Genomic DNA, 13,181 nt, shown 5'->3' on the forward strand with positions numbered 1-13,181 from the left:
TTTCTTGAATTTACTGTTTGTTAAATTGAGCTGGAAGCTGTCTTTAATATTATTATACTGCATATTACTATTTATTATTATTTCTTTCTAGTCCTTTGTCCTTTGAGAACTGCTTTTGAGTCTATAATTTAGTTTTGTCATTAGGAAATTTTATCATGACATAAAACAATAAAACTTTGAAAGCTAGGCCATGAAATACTTCAAGAAAACAGTGGATTATGTGGACAGATAAAAAATTTGTTCCAATTCAAATTGACGATATATTAACTTTTCTAACCAAACTATAGATAGGTCTTTTAAGTGTATCTTAGCCAGGGTAATGGCATCTTGAAAGCACTTTTTAAAAGCAGCAGGCCTCCTCCAAGCCAGATTTCATAATCTGTGTAAACATCTTAAATAAACACTATTTCTTACCTTTAACCTACATTTTAGATTTCAAGTTATTCCAAGGTTAGAGAGAAAGGTTGATAGAAATAAAAAAAAAAAAAAAAGAAGCTCCACTATTTGATTTTCCCTTAGGCAAAAAGTTCTCATTGCCAAAAGCAGCCAAGAATTATCAGTTGTTATCCTAAAAGATGGACAGGAGTTTCTTCAAGGTCAACTGTGTTCATAAATCAGACCCATGATCAAATCACTTGCATTGTATAAAGATATTCCATGTTGCTTTTTGATTTTTATATGACTGAAGTTTGTAATAAAATTGTTAGTATTCCTCCATTTTGTCTAAAAATGCCTCAAGCTTTTCAGTTGATAGGGAGAAAAGTAGAATGGCCTGAGGGAAAAAATGTATTTAGCTCTTCATGTTCTACATGTGAAAAAAATTAAAATAAGAAGAATAAATTATAACTGTCCCTGGCTTCTTGATGGAGAAAATAGTTTAATCCCAAAAGAGAGGAAAAGATTTTTTAAACTGAGACACTCTGATGACAGCAAAGATATTCACAATTTTTTTGCAGGATTTTCCTCAAGTATGTGGACATCTAGTCGGCATGGGAGCACATCATGGCAGAGGCTACCAAATCCATCATCTGTGTGTCATGGCAATGAACCCAGTTGCTTTTTTTCTTTGTATTTCTAAGACTTCAACAACTGCTTTAAGATTTTCTTGTTTTCCTCTTCAACTGCATATAACAGCAAGTTACAAGAGAAATGTCTAGCAACTGAACTCTTTCAAAAAGCACTTTCTATAATTTACTAATGTCATAGTCAACTTGAAATATAATTACTTGATATCTTGAATGCACCCAGAACCTACAGTGAGTGTCAGTATTACAAGAAGAAAAAGACTGAACAACGGAAGTTTCACTCAGATGACTATGGAGACAAAGATGAAAAAGAATGAAACCATACTAATGCTTTGGTTCACAACCCAAAGAGACCAATTAAGAAAAGGGAAAAAACAAAAGCATGGATAAGAGTCACACCCATTTTGTTTTTAAAATTTTCTAGCTTTTCTTGTTTTATTTATGGAATAGAAATTTTGTGTATTTCACATATACAGACTTAGGAACATAGTGATCGCTTCCTCCCTATCCTCCCTCCCACCCTTCCTCCTCCTCTCTCTCCTATCCCTTCTCTTAATTTTTACAAAGATCTACTTTCAGTTTACTTTATACTCCTAAGATAACGCTACACTAAGTAAAGAGTTTAACAAATAACAAGAAGAAAAAAAAAAAAAACCACTGTTCCTCAACAGTACAGACAAGAACTGTAAACAATCATCGAATCTCAAAATGCCAATTTTTGGTACATTCTTAACTTCAATAAACCTTACTGTGCATTTCAACTGCTGAAGCTAGATTAGCTATGTTTAAATAGAGCTGACTCACAATTGCAGGAAAATCCCTAAAACATTATAACAATTGATGGTTCCCATTTTTAAAAAATTAAATATATAGAGTATTAAATACATGAACTATATGTACCTAAATATATTAACTATTTGGAGTTTTCCAGAAGAAATGATCCATGAGGACAGGGGCCACAGCTGTTTCTTTGTTGTACCTGCAACGCCAATACCCATAAACTGCTTAGTTTCCTGCTTATAACAGGTACTCAAGAAATCCATAATGCATGAATGAAAGCACAAAATAATGAGGTATCGTGCTGTTTGTGATCACAACTAAGCTGAACTATTACAAATGCCATTTGTGTGTGTGTGAGGAGTCATGGAGCACAGTATAAAATGTTTATTCAGTTTACTTTTAGTACATAGTCCAAGATGTCTTTAGAGTTACATATATGCAAACAGATAATAATGATCAGAGTGTGGATTTAGTTCATGGGACTTTTCCTCAGTATCTTTCCTCATTACCCATTGTCTTGGCTCCTGAACTGTCAAATAGTAAAACATAGTCCACAGTTTCACTTCTCAAAAGAATGAACATCGTTTCCAATGATCTGTCTCTAACAAAAAGAAAAATGTCTCTACTCAAACTTTTCAAAAATGCTATCAAAGTTTGTTACATAAGCAGAGACAGACAAAACACTAACTAGAGACATGTACTTAGGTCAGTATGCTGATGGCTCTTTAGTCGAGGCATAATGTGATTTTATGACTTACTTTTGTCCAATATCATATATCCTTGCATTTTGGGTGGAATACTGTTTCTTCTAAATTGATCATATTTTGAATTGATGTAGAACTACGCTAAAGCAATAAAATCCAACTGAGTTGAAATAGTTCTCTATTGGGTCCAGACAACATTATGCATACTATTCAACTAAAATGTGAGGAGAGAATGAGGAACTCTAAACCCAGAGTTTACCATACTAGTAAAGTAAAGCCGGTATATTAGAAGGAACATGGTTTTTCCTGAGCACAATACCTATTTTAAACAACCTTCATTCCCCTATTTATTTATTTGGAAACAGCCTTGAATACAGAAAGCAAGACTGATGCAGGCCATTCGCCCCTGGAATAACTTGACCAGGGTAGAAAAAGAACAATAAGCTAATTGGTGACCAATAATATTATGAAGCTATGGCTAGATCATGAACATGGCAGCAGGTGGTATTCATTCTTGAGGAATGAGACATTAGGATAATTTTCATTATAGAATGGTTGGTAAGAATTTATTACTTCGATTTTGAGAACTCAAATTCTAGAGATTCCAGTGTCTGTATTCTCAGTTTTCATAAATGCTTATTAATTTCTGCTCCAGGAACAGCTCTATGTCAAGTGCTTTATATAGCCCCTGGTTTTCCCTGCTTCTCTGGAAGGAAGAGTTTTCTGGAGACTGCCCTCCCTATTCCTTGCTTTCTTTCAGAACCTGGTTCCCATCCTGTGCCAACCCATCTTCAGATGGCATTTGTGGAGCTGGACTTCCTTCTGCAAACTCTCAAATAAAAACTTTGACTCAGTTGTTGAGGATATGTTTCATGCTAGCACCCATTTCCCTTGGATTTAACTTCAGAAATTTTTGTTTCATCTGCACAAATAAATTATATGTATTTGACTGATACAATCAGCTGTTGAATTTATGTAATTTCAAGTTGGCTCCGGGAAGCTTGTATTAAAATGTGCTGACGAGCAGCAGCAAGCCGACAAGACACTATCACATGGCTTTCTGCACCACCCGCATTCCTGGCAGGTTCAACCGTCAGTCCTTCTACACCTTTTTTTATTACTCTATTATGTACCATTTTAAATACTAAACCAGAAAAGGGTGGAGATACACAGGTATGTACAGAACCAAGATATTACTTTCTATAAACCATTTTCATTGTAACATTTTTATTCTAAAAATGATGGAATTTGTTCTCTTTTCAAACTTCCACACAATTTCAGAAAAAAGTGATGAACAGTTCCATGTCTTTATCAGCAATTTATCCAAATAGGAAATCACCTTAGAAATTGAAAAAGAACTAATGCATGAACTGCAAACCACACAATGTGTAAAGGTGCATTTGACCCCTGAGGACATCCAGTTCCAAGCTCTTCCTTCTAAGAAAAGGCTGAGATTAGAGTAATTAACATGACTCGCTAAGGCTCAGAGGTCTCCTGCATTGTGTGTGGAGTTCTGTGCTCACCATGCTGTAAAAGTTCCTCTATAGGTTTACCTGACTGGTTTTGTTCATTGTGTGAAAACTGTCAGAATCAAAATGGTATATTTTGTGTCAAATCCAAGCAAAAATAAATATTTAAATCAGGAATTCTTGAAGGAGAGGACTTCCTGTATGCACATCTGACAATAAGAACTATCCCAAAAGACTCTGCCAGAACCACAGCTTGACACAAAGAACCGCCACGGCCTGACATAGAAAATACATCTGTGAGAACATCTGCCCAAGAACTGCCCAACTGACCCTGGACGGATGCCACCCCTGTTAGCAACCCTAGTCGCCAATGACAATTGCTTCACAGTAACTTATGTAAGCCTCCTCATTTTATCTGCAGAGTCGTCTCCTATTGCCTCCCTGAATACACACAGAGATGACTACATCACGTATATTCCCACTGAAATGTGCATCTTTGAACAAATTCATTACCTTTAGACACTCTCTCTCCATTTGTTATTTACATTGACAGTAGGGAAAGTGAAAATACTTATATGCAGTAATAACGGCCAATACTAAAACAGAGCCTGTTATGTGGAGGACAATGTTCTGAGAGCCTTTTATACATTAACTAATTTAACCTTTATAATTATGCTATTATTTAGTTACTAAAATTAGCCCCAGTTTATACTGGAAAAATGAGGGTTAATCTCACACAGTTACATGGAGGAAATGAGTGTCAAAAAAAAGCAGTCCATCCAAGTGTGTATGCCCTTAAAAAACTGCTGTCTCATATTTATTGTATTTAATTTATTCGAGTATAAGCTTCAACAGTAATATTTTAAAACTGATAGCACACACAACCAAAATTATATACATGAAAAACTAACAGTTTTGTATATGACTTCTAGACTGCTTGCTCTTTAGGTCCACGTATTCATTTGCATGAACTATCAAAATACAATATACAGGACTGTGCTTTCCAGGAATATTTCTTGTACTCGGGTCAGTATTCCATCTCCACTGAACTCCCTGCTCGCCAAGCCTTGGCCACTTGCCTTGTCTTTGAGTTAGAATGGCACTAGAAATGGCTCACACGATACAGTGATTATGGAAGCTGGCTGCTACCACCAACACCACTCACTGAGGAGACCCCATGCTGATAGATAAGCAGAGACTGCCGGGCCTGGACACTACACATACTCCACCCAAGGTGGCTGTGACTTCCCCAGGGATTTCCTGGCGGAGTTGCTAAGTACAGACAGAAAATATGAAGAAATGGAACTTCTTGTGAGCAATAAGAGAATGGATATGGAAGAGAACTTATAGATGATATGCTCATGATTTTTCCTTTTTTACCTATTTTCTAGAAAACCTGGTCTAAGACAACAGATCAAAAATAACTTTATGTCAATTTCATATTTAAAATTCACTTGGAAGATTGCCTGAGTATTCAAGAACACAGGCCTCTCAAATTCTTCAACTCTTTGTTGTCTACGATTCAACCGTGTAACAACCAATCTTCATGCTTTAGTGCATATTTTGGATATCATATACATTTTGCAGTAGGAATTAAAGAATTTCAAGTTTTCTTCATAAAAGGAATAATTGCTTCAATATTTTGTATTTGCAGGTCTGCATTCAACTTTTATTCATGTAAGATTTTCTTTGCAATAATTTAGGAAGTCCTATTAATTTAAATTACTGTGTTATTATGAACAGTACTAAATAAGCACATTCAAAGTTTAAATTAAGTAGCCTTTGGGGGTTTGTTCATTTTAAAGTCAATTCATTCTTGAAGAATTACCAAAATATTGAACTCTTCACAATTAGATCATTGGAAAGGCTTGAAGGAAATTCTTTAATCACTGGGATAGAGCTATGTAATGTCAGTCTTTATGACATTTGGGAGCTAAACGGATTCTTCAATACTTATTGGTACCTACTTTGGCATATGAGCTGGGTACTAGTCTGAGCTTTGACAGGTATCATGTTATTTTAGTTATGTCTGAGGCCCACATGGGAGAGAATATGTTAGTCCCCTAAGTCTTTGTTACGGAATGCCAGCTTTGCCACAGGCATATTTAGAATTTAATACTAAAGGAATTTTCTTCAGTCAACTGTACAGAATAATAGGACCTTATAACTCATGAGACAATTCATCTGTAGTCAGAAATTGGTCATTTGCCAAAAGATATTCAACTTATCTAATATTTGAGAAAGATGACCTGGAAGATAAGTTAATGCTCCATTTCTCCCAGTTACCTAAGTTCCAATATCATTAATTTATATGTTTAAGAGAAATTTTTATATTCCTTACATTTCCACAAAATTTCTTCCACCGAATCATCATTTTAATATTGCACCCTCAGGTTTTATATAAGGACAACAGAAGAAATGACCATCTGAAAAATATTTTCACATATTTGCAAAATCGTATTTCAAAAATGTCTGTGGTCCCAAAGTTCTTTGATACTATGTGTAAGAAAAACCTATCATGCTTGAAAAATGTGTTATTTGATTTGAAACATTATTATTTACTTGTCTTGTTCATGAAAATCAAAAAGCTAAATAAAGCACTCAATGGCAACAATTAAGTTTTCAGGTAACTAGTAAAATAATTGTTTTTCACTTAATATTGGCTTCTTTATAAGATTTCACTGTCCTTTTTATGATCTTAATATTAAAGTAGTCCCAACTGTAAAATAATTACTAAATATGCAGTAAAGCCATTAAATAAAGAGCTCTAGGACAAGCATATTTACATATATTACAAAGCAGGGATGTAAATCATCAAGTTAAATCAGAGAAGTTTTAACAGGATCACAGCAATAAAACATCTGTGATAGAAGGAAAGAGCTGGCAAGGACTTGGCATTTTGGTTTCAATTTGCTATTTTATGTGCCTCTTTGGTTTTACTGTATTCCTCATGGAAATTTTTCTTATAATACCACTTTTATTATATTTGCTTCTTTCTTCTTCTCAATGTCTTTGTTGAATGCCTTACAGATAAAGAATTTAAGCAGAGACTACAGTAGATTTAATAACCAACCTGCTTCAGAGTGTTCCCTTTTTCAAAAGTAGCATGATACATACACCAGGCAAAAGTAAACACTAAGTTGCAGTCCCAAATCACATGGAGAGCAGCAAAAGGACTGGCTCAACTGGTTAGGAGGTGAAAATCCCCAGAGTTGGTCTATTTTGATTCAGTGGCAATTGTCAGTGACTTTGAAATCTTGTCACATAACAGGACAGTCACAGCTGCTGCTCCACATCCTCTGTTTTGGAATTGTCAGGTTTCGCTATCATGTGAGCTTGTTGACCATTCTAAATCCACAGGTAGTCCTTTATTTCCATGTTCAGGCCCCATACCTCACTTGATTCCTTGTCATTAACCTGTCCTGCATCCTCATATGATCCCACTGCTAGCCACTCCCAGATTCTCTTCCTGAATTAGGAACATTTCTGACCTCACTAAACTTGACCCTGTGTACTAAATTAGGTATACTTTTGGATCTAGCTAAAACTGTTCCCTCTTTTAAAGTCAAATGCTTTCCCTGACTAGGAACACCTTCTCCTGCTAGGCTAACTAATCTACTCTCCTTGCACAATTGTCAAAACACTCTTGGATAGGAACTTTTTGTCTAAGTAGGAAATTAAATATTTGGTTGATGTTAGGAGACATTTTCATGTTTTCGTCCCTTATCAATTCATAGGAAATCTGAGAAAATCAGTGATAAAAATCAATTATTACTAATTACTAATTATGTATTATGTAAGTCCCCTGAATATTGTTGTCATGTCCATCATATGTCATTAACCATTTTATCTTTCAGATCAGAGATATATCTTATAGAATCTGCATGATCTCAAATTCAAAAATTTACAGGATCATGATATGTTATGGGAACAATATGTTCCTCCAAATGTAACAGTGATTTATAATTTTCAGCTTATTCTTAGCATATGTTTTATGATAGCCTAAACAGATTTAAACAGAAAATGCCTCACTTTTTCCTACAGAAGACAAAGTATAAAAATTATATTTATAAGCTGAAAAGCTTTTTTTAAAAAAACTGTATCTATCGATCTGTGATGTTTATGATCAGTTTCCAAACTAAATAACCTCATTTAGACAAAAATATAAGCTTAAAAGAATCCACATCAAAGTAAAAAAAAAAAATTCTACACCGAAATAGTTTTTCTTGACAAATTCTCTGGATCAAATATTTAAAATAATAAGAGATAGAAAAGGTTGTCTAGTTCTTTTCAGTGAAGTGCCAGTCAGGATCAATATTAAAACCATAAAATGTAACCTCAGGTTACTAACTGAAAGTAGTTATAGCCCAATGGAAAAATCGACTTTTTTCCAGTCTCATCAGGGGTGAGGAGGTATCATGTCTGTTTTCAAGTAGTAAGAAAAAAATATCAAGAGGAATGTGGCCAGAGGTTGCACTGAAAAGTCCTTAGATAAATGTTTTTTAACTGAAGGACTGGATTCTTTTACCCCAGCAGAGTAATGCAGTTCAAAGTTAACCTGAAGAATTGTAGGCTCTGAGTCATTTAAACTGTAAGAAGAACAAACTCATGTCAAGGAAAGATCCTGAAGAGACCAATTACACTGGAGCTCTAAAATTGTAGAAAGATTTTCAAGATCTTTAATTACAAAAGAGTCCAAGATGTTGGGTCTAACAAAGGTAAATGTCACAAGAAACTGAAACTGAGACCCAGACAAATACACACATATATAGTTTTACCTTGCTGCGTTGGGATCCTGTGACCTTAAGGAAGGATGAGGACAAGAAGCAAAATAGCAATAAACAACTGCTCTAAAGACAGCCAATAGACCATAAATGGTGTGCACTTCAGAAAACAATATTAATTGCTGCTCACACTCATTCTGATTAACTCCATTTCTTAACAATAAAGATGGATTAGAGAACAGAGCATACATACATTAGAATAGATTATAGTGTCACACAGGAAATGACTCCTATGACATGGTTCTCAGCCAGCAATAGTCATGGATTATCCTCAAGTTACTTTGTTTTAACATATTTTGTGCACATCAACTTCAATACTGCAGGGATGCTTATACAAATTGTCTTGAAAGCATACTGACTGCTCTCAGTTCATTTCTCACCTATATATTTTTGTGGGTCCGCCAAAATTAAAGACTCATTGCTGGCTACTGAAGAATTCCAGACTTCTAACTCAAAGTCTAGACATTAAATTAATAGGAAAAAAAATCTAATTTCTATTTCCTTCCACTCAATTTCTTTTTGAAAACTCTAAAAAATAAACAAAATAAATAAAGAAAAGAAAAGAAAAGTAGTTAGCAAGAGTTTTTTTTTTTTTTCACAGAAAGCAAAAGTACAGTGTAAGCCAAAGGAGGCAATAATATTAACTTTCCTTTTGCTAATCAACATTAAGCAGCATTTCAAGTTATGTGGGATATTTAAAGACTAAGATCATTCATAAAATAATGATAAAATAGAATATAGTCCTAGGAATATACGCACTCCTACCTCATGCAAGCAAACTGCATCGTGTGCCATCATCTACATATGTACATGGAATGAGTGACCTAATTGGGCAGAAGTCGAAAGAGGCCAAATCTTTAAGACTTCAATTCAGAACAAAATATTAAGCCAAAGGTTTAATTCAAAACTTGATGTCATGTTGTTCTTCAATAAATGTTTTCCTCCCAGATCTGGTGGGAATTTCCGAACACAATATCACTGAGATGAGAACATTTTGAAGCAGACTCATCTCTGGGGCTTCTCGGCAACACTCATTCTGAACATATGGGCTGCGTTTTGTTATTTAACTACTCTATGTGCCTTGGTCTTAACTGCAGCAAATGTTAGGACTCAGGTTTGTCCATCCAGCTCTGACATGCACTTCCTTGACACAATAAGCTGCAATAAGCCATGAAGCAAGAAACATAAATGTCAGTTACAAGCTATGAAACAATGTTTCAAAACAGAAAAAGAAAAGACAAATCCAGAAAGACTGGTCTTACTTCAAAGCTCTTCACTTCTTCTTCACCATCATCATCTTCCTCATCATGACAACTCTGATACATGCAAAAAACAAAAAATAGAGAGGAAAATACTGAGACAGAAAGTACACAAGAATTATTTAATATGGAAGTGAAATCATTTATATTTTATCATTAACATTGTTTGTATATATCAGATATATTAGATGATACCAAAAATAAATTTATCACTTAAGAAAATATCTTATATAGTACTTGTATAAAATTAAAATGCAATCAATTTAATACATAACAGATAATTACAAAGTCCCTATCAAACTACACATATTACTTATTCATGCATTTGCCTTGTTCAAACCAACTGCAATAAACTAATAGTACTATATGCAATGCATATTAATTAAAATTAAGAAAGTAGTGGATGCTAATTAAAATGATTATCATAATCCTAATTTTAGCTTCAATTTTATTGCATTTGTCCCAAAAGAAGGAAGTGAAATTCTGTTATTCATCTTATTCTATATACATGAAAATGATAAAACTGGTTAGTCCATTATTTGGGGGCAAAATGGTAAAAGAGTTGTGTTAAGCCATACATATATTCTTACTTATTTTGCACAGCTTAAACTTTCTTGCTAAAGAAGCAGTTTTTAGGACTGTGATCTCAAGAGGCAGAATGCCTGATTTGAACCCTGAGGTTGTCAGGTACTAGTTGTTTAGGTTTGGGCAAAATCCTTCATCTCTCGGTGTCTCATCTCATATTAAGATGGGGATAAGAAAAACAGTGCCCAGGTTCTTGAGAGGATCACAGGAGTTAATACAACAGTACATCAAACAGTTGTGGTAAATGGAATTTAGGTCATTTTGGTCCAGAAATTTTCAAATATATGCTTATTTCCATAATATACATTTTGCATGGACTTTTTAAAGACCTCCTTATAAATGGATTTCAAAATGTTTTGTGCCCAAATAATCTTTTAATCCTATTTTCTGTGAACTTTCTGAAGTATGATTGTATTTACATTTGCTTGTCAGTTAGGCAAAAATTAATAAACTTTTAGAAAATCTCAGCTATTATCAATATTATCATTTTGAATTATAGTGATCAAAGGAAGTCAATCATCCTCCAATATCTACAGTAGGAAGAACTCCTGGTTCTTCAATGTTTGATTGTTCCAACACCTCTAAGTTATTAATGTTTGGTAAGTACTCAGTGTGTCAGTGAGTATATAGAGGAAAATGCTGAAATATATGTTACAAATCAAGAAAACACTTTCAATTCAATGAGTCACAGTACTCTTGGTATGGAGAATAAATGGACATGAGAGAGAAGCTCAAAATGTGATCCCTCTTGGCCCCTCAATGATAAATTCTAAAAGGTCTGTAACATTCCTTCATTTATTCAACAAATCTGTACCAAGCACCACCATTTCAATTTAGAGTAACAGGCATATGACCATGTTTGCAAGGGTGGATACAGAGTGAGGAATCAGATCTGCAGCCCTTTCATGGTGGATAGAGGGCTGAACTTCTACTGATTGGCATGGGAGGGCACTGCAACCATAAGAGATTTGTTACCAGATCTGTAGCAACATTTTATTATACTAGATGGAAATAGAAGGATTCACAGATACAGGATAATGCTCATCAATTGCACTGATGTAATATAAATGAAAATGCTAAGTAAACAGGGAGTTACTAGGCCTGAAGCCCAGGACTGCACTTTCTGGATCAGAACATGTAGATTCTGGATAAGGAAGAGAGTATCCCAAGCAGGGAGGCAAATTTGAATATGCTCCATCCATCAACAGGCACATGAGATAGAGAAAGTAAAAGAAAAACATAAAAAAAATAATATGAATAATGGGGTTGTGGCATGGCAGGTTAGTTTGCTGCTTATGACACCAGCATCCCATATGAGTGAAGGTTTGCATCCTGGCTGCTCCATTTCCGATCCAGCTTCCTGCAAAGCACCTAGGAAAGCAAGGCACGATGGCCCAAGTGCTTGGGGCCCTGCACCCACATGGGAGACCAAGATGGAGTTCTGGGATCTAAGCCTCAGCCCGGTCTAGTTCAGTAAATACTAGATGTTACTATTTTTATAGTCAACTCATCTTTCAACAGTCAATAATTTCTTTAATCAGGACTCATTATTTTGCCATGTAACCTGTTCCCAATACTCCTAATACTTCCTCTATCATTGGATTTATCAGAATTTCTAATAATCATTTGTTTCAATTTTAGTTTCCTCCTGATATAATAAACTTCAAGAAGATAGGATGCGTTCAGTTTTATTTTCTTTACCATGTTATTCTCAATACCTTGGTGCTCAGCAAACATTTGTTGAATGAATGAATGTTTACAAGATCAGTGAGCTCCTCATATATAAAATGCTAATGTAGGAAACAGTAATTACCCATCAAGGAAGTTAGAGCAGAGATTCACACAACTGAAAAGTTGAGATTAATGCCACTTGTTTCTAAGATTTAGCAATGTTTTGTTTTAATTCAGAAATGTACAGATTCTTATCCCTTGTCAAGTGAAAATGATTTTTCTTTATTAAAATTAAACATTAAAATCAGAGAGAGAACTCTTTTACCTTTGCCATAATATCTGCATATGCCATATATAAAAAATCTTCCTCTAGTTTGCTACGGAAGACAAGAAACAAAAATCAATCTTTAAGTTGAAGATCAAACATATGTATAAAATAACATTTGTATTTTTCTAACAAATACAACTTTTTAAAATTAAATAAACAATTCAAAGTATTTAGTATCTTAAAATCAGAAATCAAAGACTCAGAACTCCTAAAGAGCTGTCTCAACCTTATCTTCCAGAATAGGACTTCAAGTCTTAAACAAAAATAACAAATGGTCTATTGAATTACACACAAATATAATAACTTAAATTTTCTTGAAATTGTAAAATTTAAGTGAGGTATGAGCTTTTGACAGCAAAAGTGGTATTTAGCATTTGATGGAGAGTCTCCCCTAATTATAATATTACCATAAAAAATAAGATGCTCATAATAATGGTTCTTAAAAATCAAGAATGGTTAACATTTATTAACTTATTTTGCAAAGTGTTGAAACCATTAATACAAAAAGAAAGATTTCTATAAAAACACCTAACATACGCACAGTTATTTTAGCAGTTTCAGCCATGAGAAAAATTC

General features: G+C 34.3%; 1 protein-coding gene across 8 annotated transcripts in view; it reads right to left on the reverse strand.

Moving 5' to 3' along the window:
• RYR2 (ryanodine receptor 2) overlaps window positions 1–13,181 on the reverse strand; it is a 772,754-nt gene that overhangs the window by 76,803 nt on the left and 682,770 nt on the right. For 5 of the 8 annotated variants that reach the window (XM_089311247.1, XM_089311245.1, XM_089311244.1 and 2 more), the window contains 3 exons: window positions 12,603–12,654; window positions 10,025–10,078; window positions 8,757–8,780 (listed from right to left, as the gene is read on the reverse strand). In XM_089311247.1, coding sequence (XP_089167373.1) covers window positions 8,757–8,780; window positions 10,025–10,078; window positions 12,603–12,654 — 130 coding nt within the window. 8 annotated transcript variants of the gene reach the window in all.

The sequence above is a fragment of the Oryctolagus cuniculus genome, chromosome 13 (genome assembly GCF_051225735.1).
Source record: "Oryctolagus cuniculus isolate XC-2025 breed Fujian yellow rabbit chromosome 13, ASM5122573v1, whole genome shotgun sequence".
NCBI lineage: Eukaryota > Metazoa > Chordata > Mammalia > Lagomorpha > Leporidae > Oryctolagus > Oryctolagus cuniculus.